General features: G+C 34.2%; 2 protein-coding genes across 2 annotated transcripts; one reads left to right on the top strand and one right to left on the bottom strand.

Annotated features, from left to right (window-relative positions):
- The first annotated feature begins 3,905 nt into the window (after positions 1 to 3,905).
- On the top strand, positions 3,906 to 13,763 carry LOC123685009. Its single transcript, XM_045624557.1, has 2 exons — positions 3,906 to 4,563; positions 13,501 to 13,763. The coding sequence occupies exons 1-2, from the start codon at positions 4,203 to 4,205 to the stop codon at positions 13,554 to 13,556; spliced, it is 417 nt and encodes a 138-aa protein (XP_045480513.1). The 5' UTR covers positions 3,906 to 4,202; the 3' UTR covers positions 13,557 to 13,763.
- A 4,929-nt stretch (positions 13,764 to 18,692) lies between these two features.
- On the bottom strand, positions 18,693 to 20,144 carry LOC123685390. The gene has a single exon (XM_045625045.1). It carries the CDS (start codon positions 20,049 to 20,051, stop codon positions 18,693 to 18,695), a length of 1,359 nt encoding a protein of 452 aa, XP_045481001.1. The 5' UTR covers positions 20,052 to 20,144.
- Between the last annotated feature and the right edge of the window lie 654 nt (positions 20,145 to 20,798).

Here is a 20,798-nt window from a genome sequence, read left to right as displayed (position 1 = left end):
TGAAAACTCCCCGGTCTACCACATTAAAACACATTTTTTTTGGCAAAATACCTAGTTACCTTCGAAGGCGATACAGCGATTATAGCGATCTACCAACCTTTCAATACTATTTTTGTAGTACGATTTGTCTTTCGCTTCAGAATAAGCCTCAGTTTCGGCGATTACTTCTTCATTGGCGCGACCATTCTCTTGAGGTCTGAGAACAGGAAAAAGTCGCTGGGGATCAGATCTGGCGAATACGGTGGGTGCAGATGCAATTCGAAGCCCAATTCATGCAATTTTGACATTGTTTTCATTGATTTGTGACATGGCACATTGTTTTGATTTAACAGCACCTTTTTATTCTTCAAATGGGGCCGTTTTTTAACGATTTAATCCTTTAAACGATCCAATAACGCCATATAATAATCGCTGTTGATGGTCTGGCCCTTTTGGAGGTAATCAATGAATATTACACCTTGCACATACCAGAATACAGATGCCATAACCTTGCCAGCTGATTGTTGTGTTTTTCCTCGCTTTGGATTCGGTTCATAGTGTGCAGTCCATTCAGCTGACTGTTGGACTCCGGAATGAAATGATGGAGCCATGTTTCATCTATTGTCACATATCGACTCAAAAATTCAGGTTTATTGCACTTAAACAGCTTCAAACACTGATCAGAATCATTAACACGTTGTTGCTTTTGGACAAATATTCGTGAATGATATGATGTACACGTTCAGATGTTATCTTCATGTCTGCTATTTCGATCAACTCTATTTTATGATCATTCAAATTTTTTTTGTGCACTTTTTGATTTTTTCTTCGGTGACAGCCTCTTTTTTTGGCGTCCACTGCGTTCGCCGTCTTCGGTGCTCATTTCTCCACGTTTAAACTTAGCATACCAATCAATGATGGTTGATTTTACTGGTGAAGACCCAGGAAACTCTTCATCAAGCCAAGATTTTGCTGTATTTTTCCCTCCAAAAATCAATATTTTATCAGTACACGAAATTCTTCTATTTTCCATCTTTTTTCAAATAAAAAAGTAGCTACACTCACAACGCAATATCTCACAAAATAATGCTCGGACTGCTGTCAAAATTTGACACGTATCGTTTGAAGTTTGGTACTAACTAAAAATCATATGGATTCAACACTAGCACCGCCATCTGTGCAATCAGACCGGGAACTTTTCAATTGGCCGAATGGATCTGATCAAGTGTTGTTTTTCCAGATTTTTCCACATTCTCTGATTCATCAATTTTCAAACGATTCTTGCTGCACTCATTAGCTGAGCATAAAGAGCTTTTTCCCGAAAAAATGCAACGTTGCCTTGTTTATAAAAAATACAGAAAATTACGGAATTTTCGAAAATTTATTCAATGCAATTCCTTATTCAGCGAACGCAAAAATGACCTTCATCGACCTTAAAGGGTGCACCCTAACTGCCTGTAGGTGATTAAATCAGATTCTAACGAATCGTTTCCCATCCATCGCCTCTTATCTTCTAGAAATCACAATCCAATCAAGGAAATTGCCAGTTGTTTTCGTCAGTGACCAATTTTCATGGCTGGCTTGCAAATCGTGGCAACATTTGTTCGTGGCTAACAAGTCTTACTATTTTCACCTGCTTTTAGCGGTTGACCGAGCCAGCCGCCTTGGTAGAAAACTATCTGAGTGGAAGGAAACAACCCACCATGAAATAGCATGAAAAGGTCAGACTGTGCAGATGCTAGGTAATTATTGCTCGAGTCTTTGATTTAAATCTAATTCTTAAAAAGCGTTACAGACACGGTCTGTGGGATGTAGACCCGGCAAGTGCGGGGGACCATATTTGGAAAAGGTGTTTTCTGGTGGGTTCCTTGGCAGATGGAAATTTCAGGAATATCGGCCAGATGTTCTTGGTGCGATATGTTAGCAAAGTGGAACGGTATCGGTTAAGAAATTACCTACCCGGAATTGAGTGTTTGAAGTGTGAATCGATTTCCTTAAGTTTTTAACATCCGGTAATCTCCATACTTAGGGTGAACGTGAAAACGTCGCTATTTTGCGATGAAAACCAGCAGTTTCAGTAAGATTTTTTAACAATTTTCACGAAACTGAAAAATAACGACATAGTATTAAAAACTTCGAAAATCCTAAGCACTATCAGGTTGGTTTAGATCTAATTTTTCTTTTTCTGAAAAATTTCGATATCTCAGAATCTATTCGTCAGATTTCACTGCAATAGTTTTTCCACTCATTTATCATCTTACGTGACCCATCTGTTCCTAGTTGCTAGTATTTTGTGATAATATTACATGACGTTCATCCCAAATTTTAGTCAAGTCAAAATAGACATTTCAAATAACAACAACTCCGACAGAGCTGAATTTTGCTAGAGACCTTGTGTAGATCAGTAGCAATACAGTGCCGAAAGTACCAATAGATACCATACGTGCTATAAAAGTTATTCAAGGTCGAAGGCCAAAATTTTTGAATTTTTGGATTTTTCTCAAAAAAGAAGTTTTATACCAAATTGCAGATCGTAAAATTATCTACATGAATGTTCATTATATTTTTTTTATTAACAATTACAATTGCTAAGATATCGATCGCCATTCTAAAAGTTGAAGGACTGAAGGACGTTCTAAAAATTGAAAGGCCTTCAATTTTTAGAATGGCATATTCAAGATCTGATGTAATTTCGAGAAAAATCCAAATAACCTTATATATTGACCTTTGACCCTGAGTAACATTTTTAGGACTTGCAGTTTATTTCTACTGGTGTGCAGAGTATTCCAAATTCGAATCTCACTCGAAGTATCACGAGAACTATAAAACTTAAAAAAGAAATCGTCAAGGACTGCCAATCTCTTCTTTCGAAATAATGAGATATCAAAAATCAGATCATAGATATCTTGATTCGTTCTCGAGTTACGGGTTTCAAAGAACCACTTCGATGCGATTTTGATTTCAAATGTGTTGATAAAAAAATAACTGAAAGACATTCAAATCCCAATAGGAATGCCTTGATATAAACTCTTATTGCTACTCTACCAGTTGTTGGCGCTCCTGAGCACGGTCCTGTGTTGCATGCAATTGATGAAATTAAAGTGGGTAATTTCCAACCTACTCAAAAACTCGTTTGTTTCTATAACAGAGTTCTTGACAACATCATTGTATTTGACATTGCACAATAAGAGAATTTGTGTCATACCAGTTGAAATTTTATAAAAAACTGCAACGTAATTGATTGGGCTAATTCGTCTCTGTTAGCTGATAAATATAGTCTTCGTTTAGAGTTTTCAGTGGTCTGAGTTTTATTTTTTTCAACAATCTTTATAAGAATAGGATTCAAATTAGAAACAAAGATATTTTTGGTAAAGTTTATTACACATGAAAATAAAAATGATTTTAGTAAAACGTTGGTGATAAGGAAAAATCTTCTCTATTAAAGCCTTAACTTTATTAATATGAGATCAATTAATTTCCAAACTTTTATTTATAGCGATTTACTTATTATAAGATTTTTCAATAGGAATTGAAATTATCTCGGAAATAGAAAGAAATAATTCCAATTTTTCTTCAGTTCTTCAGTGTGCACAGGGTATCTGAAAGTCTTATAGTTCTCTAGGAGCTTTCAGTGAACATCGAATTTGGGACACTCTGTAGAACTTGAGTACATTGAGTATGTATAGTGTTTGCTCTTCCAAATACGAAGTCTTATCACCAACAGTTACTGAAATGCTATCTCTACAGTAAGATAGTAAACATTCAATAATCATCCTAAAAATAAACGAAAGTATGTACTTAAAACGTTTTCGAACTTAAAACGTCTGCACAATCCTCATTAAACCATATCACCAATATTTACTCCAGTCCTCACTATCACTTATCAATTTCCTTTATGAGTAATGCCAAAACTAGACCCATTTGTTCGAAATGGGTCTAAATGTAATCTTCCTTCAAAAACACGATACGGGTATCAGAAAAAAACTTAAGTGCTTCCGCCCTCTGTGCAAAGGTACCCAAACCTCTTCTCGCTACTCTGATTCATGTAGAGGTGTGGTTCCGTACCAAATGCAACTCTCGCTATTGGGTACCGTGCACGTTATACCAAATAGAGGGGGGACTGTTACCTTTCCAACCGCTCTCCTATTGCAATCCATTCATTTCATCTCGATCCTTCGCTCGAATAACTCCTCATCTAAATTTTCATCCCTTAAAAAATAACAATGTATAAACTCAAAAAAATCATCGAAATTCAAGCGGCCAGAAAGCCTGCTTTGGTGATGATGGCTTTGAAAGAAGTGAACACGACGAGGGCTTCGGAAGAAAGTGTGTTAAAAATCAGCAAGTGCCTGTTTGGGAAATGTGATCCAGATGACACCTTGAGGATGTTGCAGGAACAGGTGGAGATGGACAAGATTAGATTTATGGAGAGGTTTGGCATCGATATCGATAGGATGGAAGAGGAAGAAACGGAGAATGTTAATCCTAATATTGTGAAAAAACCCAGTGAAAACTCCCTGCAGAAACCTTTGGCGAATAGAAAGAGGAAAATGCTATGTGGAAAAGGCAACAAACGTATAACAGGTCAGTACTCACTTTAGACTTATTTTGGCTTGGTTCGATCAATGCTTTCTTAGTTTTATTGTCGTAATTCACAAAAATTTTTTCCTCAACTTAAAATTTGTACCAAATTTGATGAATTAGATTCCCTAAGAAATATTGGATAAATTACATCAACAGTTCCTGCTAGAATTTATGAAAAAAGTTACAGGCGATGTAGTTTTACTTTTGGAAAATTCTATTGTTGTGAAATGTGAAATACAAAAAAGGTTTCTAATGCGATTCACCTTTCCTAATTTTCTGCATCAGCTAACCATAATGCCAGTTCATATTTTATGTCAGTAGAATTGGACAATGAAGCACAAATTTGTTTTATAAATCCAAATTTTTTTGTTTCACCTTCAAAATTCAACCATAATAGTAACCACAAATTATCTCTCACTTTTTCTGTTGACTGAAAACGGTTACCTTGAGGTAATAATTTGAGTTTTCGCCAAAGAAAAAGTAATTTGGAGTAATATTCTTTATAATAATTTTTGGACAGAAATTTGTTGAAATGGTTAAGAATTTACGAGTTTTCTATCCACAAAGTTGGTATTTTTCAGCTCACTAATTGATAGATGACATTCAAGCTAGGCGCGAGTTTAGAAGACAATTGTGTCAATCTAAGAACAAAAACTATACGATTCCTCAAAGTCGACCCTGTACAATTTTGATATGAGTCACTCTGTAGAAATTTAGAAAGGTTTTTCGTGTATACTCTCTAGCTATTATTTTAAACTTATCAGAATATGACGCCCATTTAGTATTGTCATCAAGTAAATAACTCATTTATCGTGTTCATATTCAACAATCATCATCAATTATCGTAACATCTTTTAATAGTTATCCAACTTGAAACAAATATTAGGTAGTGAAATATAATGATAGCGAAGTAATTTTTCGAAATATAGAGCTATGAATCATTAAGAGCTTTCATCATGTCCGCTCTGTCTAGATAAGTGTGCAATGTTTACCAACATGTCGAATAGTATCGGAGATTGGTCCCTGAAAGATGAAATTATGTATTTTCATTCTAATTTATTACATCGTCTTCAAAGTTCAAAATAATACAGGGAATAATAGAATCTCAAAAAAAAAATTTTCACTCAAGCAAAATTGTTAAACTTTTTATGACGTTCAAGTTTCAAAAGCGGGCAATTTTTGGAGGGAATGCCAAATTTTAATCGGTGGGCATGTTGTGTAAGGTAATTCAAATTACCCAGCAATATAATTTCAGTTTAAATATTACTAGTACTTATTATTGTTCTCGACTTCAACATTTCCTCTTTTCTTAACACATAAAATACCGTGGCATTGTTATTATCCACCTTGACAATTGAAAATTTGTTCTAATTTTCGTCCCTTCCAACAAATCTTGAAACATTTTTAGCGTTTGGACACACTAAATTTCATTGGCAATACAAAATCCAATATATTAATTATTCCATATTTTATCGACTTGGTGCGAGTACAGAAAATTATTTATTCTCTGCATCGATGAGAGCATCGGCTAATATTAATTCAAGATGCATCATAAACTGCCGGAAATATTTAATTCCCAAAGCAATCACATCCGACTGATTTCAAATCGTGACCAACGACCATAATTCAATTTTTTCTATATCCGATATCATTTTCCCACCATTAACCTGTTTTTATCCGTTACATTAGCAAGTCGGACAGATTAAAAAAACACAGATTCGTATCAGTTACAATGTTCTCAACTCGTTATTCCCAAGACAATGAAATTGACTCTTCGTTCAAGAAATAACAGACAATCTGGCTTATAATCATGTCTCCCTTTCTGTACTAATGAATGTGTAACTTTGTAGATGATGATATAATGACAACTTTGTAAAAGACGCCACACTAGTTTGTGGGGGCACAAGTACTGTGACGTATCTCGTGGAATGATACCTCAATTTTAAATCTATTACGTTGACCAGACTGGAGTTTGTGATCCCCATTATATTCACTGACAATGATTATTATTGAATAACCATTTTTTCATTGGTGTTACTTCCAAACGATATTGAAATTTATGGTGGACATTGCCAGACAACAATAATTGTGGAGATATTGTGGGTTTGACCTTGCGGACTTACTCAAGTGAAAAAAGAACTGAATCTATTAATTGTGAATGAACTTGGGGTGTTGTTAGGAGTCAGCCAAGTGTGACTCCTTGAATGCTGAAGGAAGAAAGGGAAACTATTGTATCTGCACTGATAAACTTACCTCTAGTGGATTGTTAATAATCAACCTGGGAACAAAAGCTATTTGTGATTCAATAAACAATTCTCTGATTGTACCTATTCAAACTACGAACGATAATAAATGAGATATATAATCCAAGAAATAAATAACAAAAGTATAGGATCAATAAAAATAAAATTAGATACAGAATTAAAAATTATTTTTATGAAATTCGACGAATAAATTCGAAAACATTTCCCTATTTGGGCACGAGAATTCGTTCCACTATTTTGCAAAAGATTTTTGAATTTCAGTTCAATCGGATGCTTATTTTTTACATTATCGAAAGAAATATATTTCACATAGACATGACTCCAGGATCATTGAACGGATTTTGCTCATTAACTAGCTAAACCAAAATATTTGGACCCTGAACCTATCCTGAAATTTTTTGCATAATCCTTTCGAGAGTTATCTTGTAATATACAGCTGAACGGACATGATATAATTGATTTTACCCTGAAGTTCATTCGATTTTTTTTCATTTTTATAAATAATTGTTATATCATATTAATATCCTAGTTCTTCTAGAAACTGTTCATTTATAACCATTTCAAATCTGTTGTCCCCAATCTCTTCATAAATTAAATATTTCTTGCAGTTTATGAATAATGTTGAATTAACATCATCTGTTCTTATTTCTGTGGTATACTTACCAATACAAATTCTATGAAATATGGATAACTTCTTAAAATAGAAGAATACGGGTGAGTTGTTTGGTAAACGAGGATATTGTGTTGTGGATTCTAAGAAATCATACGAGAGTCATAACTGAGGTTTTCAACTTAGTCAAGAGTACGGAAGTGAAGGATATTGAACTTTTATGTTAATTTCATTATAGTCCGTCTCTGTCTTACGTTAGTTCCGTCGGTTGTGGTTCACTGCCGAAATTTTAAATTTGATGCCTCCAGTCTGAGTCTAGCAAGTTTGGAAGCTTTTTCTTCTTTGATATAAAAATATTTGAGGAAGATTCTCTGATCGACGCGACCTTGGTTTGACATTGAAGGATTGAAGACTTGGCTATTGTATTTTGTGATAAAACTATTATTACGATAATAAGAGTTTGAAATATGATTTTAATTTCATTATTTGAAAGCAGTAGATATTCTAACCGAAAAAATTCGCCCATAGCTTCTTTCCGATAACTCAAACTTTTCATGAAATAGGAGAAAATAATATGCAATTTTATAAAATTACTAATTCTATAAAAGTTGAGCCGAGTTTTCCATTTCGAAACCTAACACTGCAAATGTCATGGAATATGTTTATTCATTCATGTAAACAAACCAAGCAATCTATAAAATGAATATAAACATAGATATCAATGACCCTGTTAATTCAAGAAATTCAGTGTCGTCAATTTTCTCCTAAGTGAAATTGTTCTATCTAGCAATTTTCAGAAATAGTATTTTTTCCCTTCTTCAATGTTACCACCTCGTTTATCTATATTCAGTAATTATTTGTCACTGATCTGTGGAGTTCCATAATAAAATTCTTTCATTATTTTCATGTATAGGTATACATTTCCATTGTCAAATTTTGATTATAAAAATTAATATTACATCCAATAATGCAATAATGGTTTTTTTGTCGATTAGTTTATCTGAATAGGAGAATTTGGAAATATGTTTCTCCTGAAATTAGAAATGAACATTTGAGTTATTATCTCGCAAATACGAAATAAATTTTGAGATTGGATCTGGAAATATTGAATAATTTTCCTTGGTATTCATTTAGCTCAAATTTTCTTTGGTTCTGGTAATGCGATAAACATTTGATATTTTTCACTGATATATTCAGTTTTATTTTCATATTCATCTTGTTCTATTATCATATATGTACTAATTTTGTGGCAACTGAGAGAGAAAACTTTACTGAATCAGTTTCAACAGAATCAAATCTTAAGAAACCTGCCAATGCATCTAAAAAAAGGTTGAGAGATTGGCGTAATTTCAAAATCCATAAGAAAGACAAAAGAAATTCAGTGGTTTTATTTACGGATGGTTGGCAATTCAAAGTTTCTACCTAACCTCACCAATACGTGAACGTTTGACGCTATAAACACAAAATCTGAAGAGGTGCAACTGACACTATTCAGATAAAAAAACTGCAAACCTGATATGGTTCCAACCCAATATCAGCCACTAGTAATGAACCACTCGAGAGGATGCGAAACATCTGTTAAAACTCATATTTTCACCCATGTACCATCTGCAGACCGCAACGGATCCACATTTATCATAAACGCTAGGCTAAAGGTGGAAAGAATCTTCTTTTGACGAATAGCATGTGCCATATACCAGAACACAGGATATTATTGTGCATCTCAAAGGATTTGCGTTTTGGTTCTTACCCTTTTCAACAAATAAATATATGAATCCCAAAGGAGTATGAAACCTGTGCGTGGTTCTTACCCTTTAGAATTTATAACGGCCGAATAGTCATCTCCGACCTTTATATTTGAATAAGTAGGTAAAATCTTGCTTTGCCAAAATGAGCTTTGTATATTTTGGGTATGTAATGGGTTGAAGGACAGCTGGTTTCGAATATATACGCATTGTATAATCCGTTAAAAGGAAATATTAAACATAATTGCATGTTGCAGCCGTTACTATCGCATCCTCGTTCGTTTTCGATAATATCTAAATCTGGAGAAACTGCTGACCATGGAACTTTTCACGACGAAACTTTCGGAAGAAATCCATCAGAAAAGATTGGCAAAGTTTGAGATCGTCAATGATACACCAAATCCGATTCTTTTTAAAAAAATACCTACTTATTTGATCGAATTGAAACTTGGTATTAGGTTGTATAACAACGACACGAACGTTTATGTAGAATTTGTTCAAGATCATTCCAAAAGAATATCGAAAATGAATAATAGTTCCGAGAAATTATTCGGCTGAAATTTGGTGTCAACAAATTGAGCATCTGAAATGAGTTGTATAGATATTGACCTTCTAAGTTTCTTCATCAGAAAGCAAAATGAGATTTTCTTTAAAATTTCGTTCAATCTCTTTGTCCAAGTAATGAATTGAAGTATCCTTGAAAATATTATATGAATTCTATATAAAATCTTATATCTTTCGATATACACATATCTCTCGAAAGTTATTATATCTACACCAAAGGAAAATTATATTCACCAATAAATCTAATAAATTAAATAACTAAATCAGCAGGAGCAATTCGAGCAATATTTTTATTTTCATTTCAGTTATTAGTTTAGCTATTTCTCAGAATTCTGTATATCAAGTTTGAATTATCATGTCCTTTCATAACTTTAGAGTTTGTACAATTCAAGTGATTGCTTTCTTTGTAGACTTTATTACTATGACATATCACCATTTCAGGCAAAACTCTGTTTCACATCTAAGAAATGAATTGTATGAAACATATAACTACATTGAAACATAGAGTAGACACCTTATAGTCAGGAGTTTATCACATTCAGGGAATTTAGTTTTTTCATAAAATGAGTTCAACTATGGTTACCAGTCTTGTGATTTGATATCTTATCTAAACAACATTTTCTTTGAAGAATGGTGGTGTCTGATAATTCCATTCCTATTGTGAAATAATGTATGGAAAAACCGAATATACCCAGATTTATCCAGGTAGTACCTAGACATTCGAAACCTGTATGCTCGACTACTTATTACCTCATACAGTTACTAACTATCGCTTGCTTATTCATCTAAAATGACGCAATTCTGTTCAATGTCCTCATTGTCTGGGTACGTTTCAACCTGACACAAACTTGTAGAGACCGATCGGACAGCAAAGTAGATCTTTCCCGCCAATTTTTGGCGCGTGATGCCAGGTGCATCTGGTGGAGATCTCAACGGTCTCCTTGCAGGTAGATGAAGGTGCGTCCCAACAACAGCTGAGATTCTTGCCGTTTTCTCGAGAAAAAACACTGGCCGGTGCCACTGAAGGTAGTAGAGGTAGAGGTGAATCACACACTTGCCGGTTCTTGGAATTCAAACCCGATTTCCTGCACCTTGTGCTCTCTTGACATACATTACAGCATCTTTGGCGCCAAAGGGTACCCGTGTGTTCGCGCCCTTTTTAACGGTTGGGGGTGGCATTCTCTTAGAAAATCTTCTTTGTGAATAATTTTTGCTGATAAAACAGTAAGATAAAAAATTTTCATAAGTGTCACTTATGTGAGGATTGAAAATTCTTATTTCCATTTGAACTTATTATTTATCTTCTCTTTTATAATAAATATCTCTAGATTTAATCCCTTATAAATATATAATAACTCAATCTAATGATACAGGGCGATCTACAAGTTCTTTGACAAACTTTGATAAATTATGCATTTATCCTATACGTTTTTTTCCTATGAACATAGTTCCGATTCGTTTTCGTTCAGAAAAAACAAGTATTTGAAAATATATAGTGAGGACATAAAGTAAAGTTTCTAAAAAGGGAAAAGTTTTTTGAAAAAATCCGCAAACACGTCACTTTGATTTCAAGATGCGCATCTTTTGACGTTTTAGTCACAGTGATGACGTCTTTGATGTTTTGTCTATGTCATTGACATTTTTTTAAATTGCAACCGCTATTTTTGATAGTGTCGTTTGAAAATAGTAATTTCCCTACAACTGCTATGAAAAGTAGCGTTTTCTGCATAGTTTACTCAATTGCAACTATGTATTGCGCATACTGTGGGAAATATTATTCCCCACGGCACTTTGCCCACACCTCCCTTGTTAGACCAATGAAATTGGGCTTTTGAGTCGTTTCTATGGAAACGCAATAAATTAGCACATACTGTCAACGAAGGCCATTTTGATTTGAATCAAGTCCATTACTTGAATTATTGAAATTCGTGCTGTTGTAAGAAAAGTATAGTGTGCAACATGTGGAGAAAGTCCTTTTCTCGCTCGTGTGTTTGCGGCACTCGCCTTTCAGGCTCGTGCCACAAACTTCCACACTCGCGAGGAAAGTTGGACTTTCCCTACTTGTTGCACAATATACTATTACGTAACAAGTCCGGAAAATAGGGTTTTTTCGGACGAATAGACAAAATTCCAGGACGAGCGTAAGCGAGTCCTGGAAGTCTGTGAGTCCAAAAAAACCATTTTCGGGCGTGTTGCGTACAATATTTTTTCGGCAACCATGTAAAATAACACTATCGCTGCTGCTTTCCATATTTTATTGCGATTGCGATCAAAAAACATGCAAATTTTTGACAACTAATTTCATATGAACTGTCAGCCGTTATCTCGGTTGCTATGGATTCTATGATTCTTTTCCGGCCTAGTCCAGGAAGTACGTACTTTCCGGACTAGGCCGGGAAATGATACTTTCTCAGAGAAAAAGCGTCCGGGAAGTGAGCACTTCCCGGACGGTTGCCGAAAAAGCATATTTTTTTCCACACAGCACATCAAAAGTTTTGTCATTCATGTTACATATGAAGGTTTTCGAGCAAATTAATGTTATAATGATTTTAATATCGAGGTATTGAAAACTAGGATAACTAATGAATGTAAAACTACTCAACCAACTGTTACTAAGGTACAACAAGAATTTATTGACCGTCTTGGATAATATAATGCCAGGCTCAGAAAGGACTTTGGTTTGAACATTTGATCAATTAGTATGTACAATGAACTATGTAAAATAAAATACTTTCAAATAATTATAATATTGATCAAATGTTCGAACTGAAGTGACTAGTTTGTTGAGTAATATTGTTTCATTCTTCTGTAATCGTAGTTGTCAATTCCTCTATATTAAAATCATTATTACATATATTTGCTCGAAAATATCCTTATGTAACATGACAAAACTTTTGATGTGATGTTCGGAGAAAAATAAGAAGAGATGTGATTTCAACAAGATAGAAAAGGTCGTTCATATGTCCCCATAAATAAAAATCTAACTGATTGAGTCCAGCAAATTAGGTGGCCATGGCATTGGTCCCTCTTGATCTATCCATTAATTTTGGAAATTTTTATTCAATAAAGCAATTACTTGTCTGCCTCTGTGTGGTGTGCACCACATATTTCCAACAACGTTGAGCTCTAGAGCCTCTAGATTATAAATGAAGTCGAAAGGATTTGGCTCCAAATTCCAATCTGCATTTAGAGGATCATTTATAAAATGTACTGGCATCAAATCATTGCTGAATATCCCATACCAAACGTTGACACTAAAACGTTGCTGATAATCTTCTTGGTCCAATGACTCTAATGGATTTTGTGAGGCCCATACATGTTCATTACGATTGTTGTTAGTGAAACAGGCCTCTTCAGGCCACATGACATGGGAAGGAATTCTATTATTTTGTACATGCTGAAATTCGTAGAAAAAAATGTTTAGAATGAGTACAGCTATATTCTGCTGTTCAGTCTTAACACAAGAAGTTTCACCTTTACTCCCTCTAAAAGATACTAGGTACTTCCTGGAATTTCTATTGTTGCATTTCAACATAGAGGCTTTCTATTGTTATTTCCGAAACACATCGATCAATCGAATGTTCGAATTGAAAAATGACCTATCAAAGAAGCGTTTTTGAGAAAAAAAAGAGACAAAATGTCCATAAAGTGCAAAATAAAAAACGATAGTATTTTATTGAAAGTCTGAATAAACAATATAATCAGTTTCTCTAACGCAGTCAACTATTTCTATAATTACAATATTTTGTTTCAGAATTCTACAAAATGAAGAAGCCTCGTCTACAAGACAAGGAGAACAAGACATCATAGTGAACAATGGTCTCCGCCCATGTGATACTATTATTTGTACATAGTGTATATAACCGGCCTAAATTATTTATTGATTCGTGAAGGGTACCATGCAGCATTCGATCCAAAGTTATATTTCAAATAAATTGAAGGAAATTCTAGTCCTAGCTTAGATAAATTATATTAATAATGATTATGAGACTGTATGCAATAAATTATTTTATATTACTGCTTTATTTTTCGATATGACATCAGGTAGTTTCTGATCGTCTTTCAATGACCAATTTGTGAAATTTGTTTTATTCATCAGATATCTGACAGGTTGTTATCGCAATACAAATAATGGGTATCATATCTTCCACGCAAAACAAATAAATTACCAGTTCGTAGATATGAACAATAAATATTTCAATGGTAAATGTATTTCATCACGATCTCAATCTTTATTCTTCCCATGATAATATTGAATTTATCGAGATTATATTTGTTTTAAAGGTTGAAATAACGATTCTTGAGAATTGAGGAAGATGTACCTAGAAAGATCCTAAATGTCAGATATCCACATACTGACTGATATAAAAAATCAAGTGTTAAAACCACTGGAATCAAAAAAATGTGTTCTCCTGAAATTTTTCCAAGAATATGTAGTACCCAAAAGTTCATTTGAAAAAATTGTCCGTACCCTATGAAGAGTTTTTTTCGAATACGATAAAAGCTTGAATTTGATTGAACTATTGATTATTTTCATTATATAAAAAATATGTCACTTAAATTATTTTCAATTATTAAAAGTAGGCTATTAAAAATTATATCCCACTTCCAAAAAAGAACCGCTTTAAATTGTTGTACATATATAATGATATAATATTTCATACCGCATGAATCTAGAAAATTTCGCTTAAATGTGAAAAACTTCCAATTGGGAATAAAATTTGAAATAATCAATTGACGACTCACAATCATGTTCAATTTTAAAACAGCCCTTGAAAATTTTCTGAATAGATTTTTAACTGTACACAAAACTATGACTAGTAGATTATTCATTATCCCAAATGTAAAATGTAGGTGAACATTCAAACTAAGTTTTAATACCTAGTAATGGATGTCTTATGAAAGGATAAAACAAAACATTGTTTGATATTTGGCAATTTCATTAGTATACCGAGTGATTCTTTTGAGTTGAATCAGTTAAAAATATCGAAAAGTAAACATCACATAAAAAATGTTTCGTATTAAGCTACAACCCCTTTCATTTCCTACACCTTTGGAGGGGAAGAGGGACAAGTTTGAAATTTCAAATGTTCCTCAACAATTTTCCACAACTCGTCACAGATGGCTCTGTATTCGATTTTGAATTATCCGTCTTATATTTCACATGAAATTTTAGTTGTAAATTGTCCCCCTATTCGTTGAAACGATGGAAAAAGTTCTGCGCATAAAGATAAAGGGAGATTTCTACTAGATTCCAAATAAAACAGATCCATTTAGAATTCTTCTTTCCATTGATTCAACCTTTTCAATTAATGCCAATTATTTTGAACCAAAAACACCAAGAACAAATAACGTCACCATTTCAACATGATCAATAACAGTTCATGTACTGAAAACAAACAGTTCAGCAGGTAAAGTCAGTCAGAATTTTATGTGAATGGGTCGTTCAGACCGACAATTTAAATTCGATTTCAGAGCCATCTGTGACGAATCGTAAAAAATTTTTCATACTAAACTGTTTTTTTCACCGTGAAATACGAATCTGCAATAAAAAACAGAATCAAAATATCTATGATCTGCTTTCTGATGTTTTATTATTTCGAAAAAAGAAATGGGGGTCCTTGAAGATTTTGTCTCTGAGTCTTATAGTTCTCGAGATGCTTTGAGAGAGCATAGAATTTGGGACACCATGCACAGTGGCGTATGCAAGGGGGGATAAGGGGGATATATCCATCCACAGGACGAATATTCATTATAAATCACAACGTTCCATAATTTAATTGTGTGAAAATTTCATCAACCAACTGTTATATCAAAAGGCTTGATCTGATCTGACTGTAGTTGGCATAATCATTGTTTATTTACGAGCTAAAAATCCCAAATTGATGTTAAAAATAAACAATCGGGTAAAATAATGAGATTCTAAAGTAAAAGCTCCAAACTACTTGAAAATCAATTTGAAGAAGTGTCTGTAAATTCAAAGGGCATTGGAAACGAATACTCAATTTTTTTTTCCTCATCCCCTTTTAAGACTTATGCCTGGGTACGCCACTGCTTGTACAATAATAAACCTCTTAATTCATGAGCCTAAAAAAAATGAGGAAAAAGCAGGTTCATTTTACAAGAGTAGATCCAAATATATCTCCGATTTTTTTTCACTTGAAGAACATCATCTCTCTTTCCTACAGGCATTCTATTGACAAAAAAAAAATAGCCAATAATATTATAGAGCCAACTACTCACATCCCATTCAGAATTGCTACTGGAGATTTCAATTCAACATGCCCCTGTCTAACTAAATACATTTATGTATTCAATGGTGCGAAATCCTCACTATTCCATCTATTCATATCGAATAGTTTGTAACTCCGCAAGAACGACCGGCAGCTGTACCACCCTTCAGCAATAACACCCCTAATCGAACACAACAACACCTCGAAATGGATGATACATTTGAATAAGTTTCAGACACTTCCAAATCCAGGTAGGTAAAGGGTGTTTTTTTTAGAGCTATAGAACTTAAAATTGCAATAAAACAACGATGGATTATTCGATTGACATGAATTTCATTTATCCGCAAGATAATCTTGTGGCATTACATTTCAAATATGATTTCTGGCATATGACCGCCACGGCTGGCTCGGATGTAGTCCAATCTGGACGTCCAATTTTCCATGACTTTTTCCGAAATTTGTGGCCGTATATCGGCAATAACACGGCGAATGTTTTCTTCCAAATGGTCAAGGGTTTGTGGCTTATCTGCATAGACCAATGACTTTACATAGCCCCACAGAAAGTAGTCTAGCGGTGTTAAATCACCAGATCTTGGAGACCAATTCACAGGTCCAAAACGTGGAATTAGGCGGTCACCAAACGTGTCTTTCAATAAATCGATTGTAGCACGAGCTGTGTGACATGTTGCGCAATCTTGTTGGAACCACAGCTCCTGGACATCATGGTTGTTCAATTCAGGAATGAAAAAGTTAGTAATCATGGCTCTATACCGATCACCATTGACTGTAACGTTCTGGCCATCATCGTTTTTGAAGAAGTACGGACCAATGATTCCACCAGCCCATAAAGCGCACCAAACAGTCAGTTTTTCTGGATATAACGGTGTTTCGACATACACTTGAGGATTAGCTTCACTCCAAATGCGGCAGTTGTGTTTGTTGACGTAGCCATTCAACCAGAAGTGCCCTTCATCGCTAAACAAAATAAAATGGACGTAGTGCGTGATACGTATTCCGCAAAGAACCATTATTTTCGAAATGAAATTGCACTATTTGCAAGCGTTGTTCAGGCGTGAGTCTATTCATGGTGAATTGCCAAACTAAACTGAGAATAAATCACTTGACAGCTGTTAAATCTGTCGCTCCCTTGAACAGTAGTGCCAACTTAAAGTTATATACCTCGAACAAAAACACCCTTTACATTTGAATAAATTTCAGACACTTCCAAACTCAGGTAGGTACTTCGATAATTTCGATCCCTTCAACACGACACAACATCGATAAGTGTGCCTAGGTACGATTCTTGAATACGAATCGAAGCGGTAATAGTTTTTTTTTTATGACTAGACGCAGGCCACGAGCCAAAAAAAATGCGGGTCTAACGGCTCTATGCAAATTGCCGAATGCATTGTGTGCTTGCATCTGTCCCAAATTTTGGCTGATATCGGTGACGGCAGTCTACAAAGGGCGGTATCTTTTTAGATATAGGGACGCCCGCATGGTTCTACCCTTGGATAGGGGTAGGTCACCTGTTTAAGGATGTAACTGTGATTGTTGTTGGCATATTGTCGCGTTGTATCGTTTTTGTCTGCTTGAATAACCCTTCCTAGACAAAAAACGCTGAAAAAAAGTAGGTCTAGACATTAATGTATGTTTGTTAAATTTTCGATTTTTTTTTTAATTTTTGTCTTCAAAATTCGTGGATACAGCAACCAATTTAGAAACAAATTTAATGTACTCTTATAGACCTCAAACGACGGTTTTTGACCTCCATAACTGTGAAAAGGACCAGGCAGCAGCCTAATAAAAAAATTTACACCGGTTGATTTTTCTGAATTCTTCGTATTTTGTAGACTACGACCTCCAGAACAAAAAAGTCCATGGGTTCAACTCAAAGGCGTAGATCTCTTTTTTTCTTTGGGGGGGTATTCGAAAAACTTTTTTTTAAACGAAGTTTACTCATATCTGTAATATGAAAAAGAAAGGTTTGATAACAAAGTTTGAACCAAAAATTACTAGAAATAATAGCATTTTTTTGATTTTTTTTACTCGACAAATATTGCTTACCCATAAGTTAATAATTTTATACTGGTTGTTAATAAAAATTATTGTTAGATAAAGGGTGAGTCAAACATAATTCTGAATGAAATTCGTTTAGTTCATTATTCTCCCTGTAATTCAAAAGTCGTCCGTGGAATTTTCCAATTTTTCGTCAGTACTGTTAGTACACTTTTATAATTTCAAACTGTATAGGCTTTGTTCTGATCAGAATCAGCAATATATCAAGAGGGGTGACCGTTGCATTCAATAAAAATTTCATACATACAAATTTCATACGCTCTCACTGAGAACATCTCAATAAATAGAACTTGGAGAATAAATCTTCAAGGACTCTCAATCTCATTTTTCGCAATAATTAGATATCAGAAAGCAGATCATATATATCTTGATTCGTTCGGGAGTTACAGGGCGTTTCTGAAAAATCACAGTTTCAAATATTCAATTACGTTTTTTGATTCATTATTTTTAATAAAAAATCTTTGAAATCGTTGACAATCGTGAACAAAAATTTGAACCATCTCCGAAATTTCCACATCTTACTGATTGAATAACTAATTTTTCATTTTAAGATTGTTTATTGCTAACTAAGTATACAGTTGATTTTTAATATCCACCAATCAAGCATGTGCTACAAAACAAAGAATTACTCCATTCAATTAAAAGTAGTAATCTCCGATGAAAATCTAATTTTTTCCAATAAAAACACTATCACACTCATTACCAATCCACAGAAAAGCAAAAAGAAACAACTCTTCAACTTATCAAGTTTTATGAACTGAATGAACTCGTCTGAGTACTCATTGAAAAACGTTGTCATATACCTGTTCTTCTTCTTATTAGTATGATGTTGATACCAGTACTTAACAAACCCATATTCAACCAATCCCAAAGTTTTCTTGTTGATATATTCTAACAAGGGAGTGGGGTTCTTGAGGAGAAAAGCGTTGTACCAAATTAAGAAACAATCCTTCAACAACTTGAAATTTTTTTTAGCGTAGTCGTTCATCCAACCTGTGTTTGTTAGGTAGAAACCTGGTAATTTTTGTACTCTAACTGCGTAGTTCTCTTTCAGTTTTCTGTTCATTTCGTTTATATCTTTTTCGTATTGGAAAAGATGTGCCAAGTTCTTGAGATACTTGTCGTAGGTACCCCAATCTGATATGCGATCTCTATAAAATTCAGAATTCTCTATCCATTTTATTTTCAAGTCTACCATATCATTCCAATTGTTAATGGATTGAGTGAATCTGGGAAACCTCAGAGTTACTGTCAGTCCAACACAAAAATAGGTGGTCATCAGAAGACAGTACACAATCCAAACAATCAAGACGTACCTGACATAAAATTGTCTCCTATCAGGAAATCTTGGTATCCCTAAATTTGCCACATAATGCAAAATCAAAAGCAAGCAATAGTCGAAAGAATTATCCACAAGATAAAATAAATAGCTAAACTTCAACAAGAGAGCCATAAGAAACAGAATCCCGAAATAACTTAACCAAAGTGGCAGTTGAAAATACTGAAATACAAACGTCGAATCGGGAAGTAGAGATGGCCGATGGACTAGGAAAGTGTTGCACTGTTTGGCGTAAGGATGTGTCGATGGAAAATCGTTGGTTAGCCATAATCCTCCAACGCTCAAGTCCCCATCGTTGGCAGTGTTCAAAAACTCCACTAGCGTTTCATAATTTACGCTCTGATCACCCTGTGGCTTATCTGGGAAGATTCTAAAAGAGATGGGCAAGGTAGGAATCATCAACTTGACCAATTCGTAGTCAATTCCCTTGTAACCATCTCCATCTCTTTCAAAATATGGTGGATGTGCTGATGCTGACACCTTGAATCTTCTATTTAGCTTTTCCAACATGAGTTCAGGAGTCCACAAGCTAGATTCGAAGGAGTGATTGAAAAAACAAGTGGGATCAGTAGGATAACAGGATAATACAATATTGTTCGACATTGCAGAGAATATTGTTATATTTTTAACCAGTTTTTCTGCCTCAGGTTCCATAATTTCAATTCTATTTTGGATGTTTCCAACTATGAAGATATTTATGTTTCTTTCCCAAGATATCTTAAAAAATTGGTTCGTATCACCTTCAAATTTTTTTTCTGTGAACACTAACACCTTGGCTTGGGTCGTGTTGATATTTTTCTCGATGAAGTTGTGAATTTTCGTTCCATTTGAAGATGTTGAAGATATTATGACTTTCGAACAGAAAGATATCATATTGGTACATTGATGAATATCAATTCCAAATGTGTAGCTATTTCTACTTGATATCAATGAAGTCTCATCCAGAAAAGAAGGGCCATCGAAAACAAAACAGATCTCAGAATCATCGGCAGTGAATCTATTTAAAATTGTTGTTATAAAATCATTTCTATTCGAATAATCTTTTAGAGACCATGCCTGAAATATGACTGTTGATAATTGCAGGATGATTGAAAAGTAGAACATTTTATGACGAAAAAACTCAAGATGAGAACACTTGATAAACTAGTTTATATCTGTGGTTTCTATGACATGCATGTTTATAATTGAACTTTTTACGAGTAGTCATTGTTCACAATAACTTTTCTCATAAATATATGATTCAGTGAAGAAAAACTGATCATGGGCGTAGAAAACGAATATTTCCATGTGAGTAATAAATAGGTTGAAAACTGATTGAATAGATTGGTTTGCATGCTTGCAACTGAAACGCAAAATATTCAAACAAGTAATTAGTGGTTACTGGTTTGAACGAAAAAACAA

The sequence above is a fragment of the Harmonia axyridis genome, chromosome 7 (assembly GCF_914767665.1).
Source record: "Harmonia axyridis chromosome 7, icHarAxyr1.1, whole genome shotgun sequence".
Classification (NCBI taxonomy): Eukaryota; Metazoa; Arthropoda; class Insecta; order Coleoptera; family Coccinellidae; genus Harmonia; species Harmonia axyridis.
This window is presented reverse-complemented; position numbering and strand designations above follow the sequence as displayed.

What these genes read in the sequence shown, in the direction of transcription:
- LOC123685390 (XM_045625045.1), bottom strand. Translation starts at nt 20,051, where the DNA reads ATGGAACCTGAGGCAGAAAAACTGGTTAAAAATATAACAATATTCTCT.
- LOC123685009 (XM_045624557.1), top strand. Translation starts at nt 4,203, where the DNA reads ATGTATAAACTCAAAAAAATCATCGAAATTCAAGCGGCCAGAAAGCCT. An exon ending in AGGCAACAAACGTATAACAG is followed by an intron (nt 4,564 to 13,500) that starts GTCAGTACTCAC and finishes ATTTTGTTTCAG; the next exon opens with AATTCTACAAAATGAAGAAG.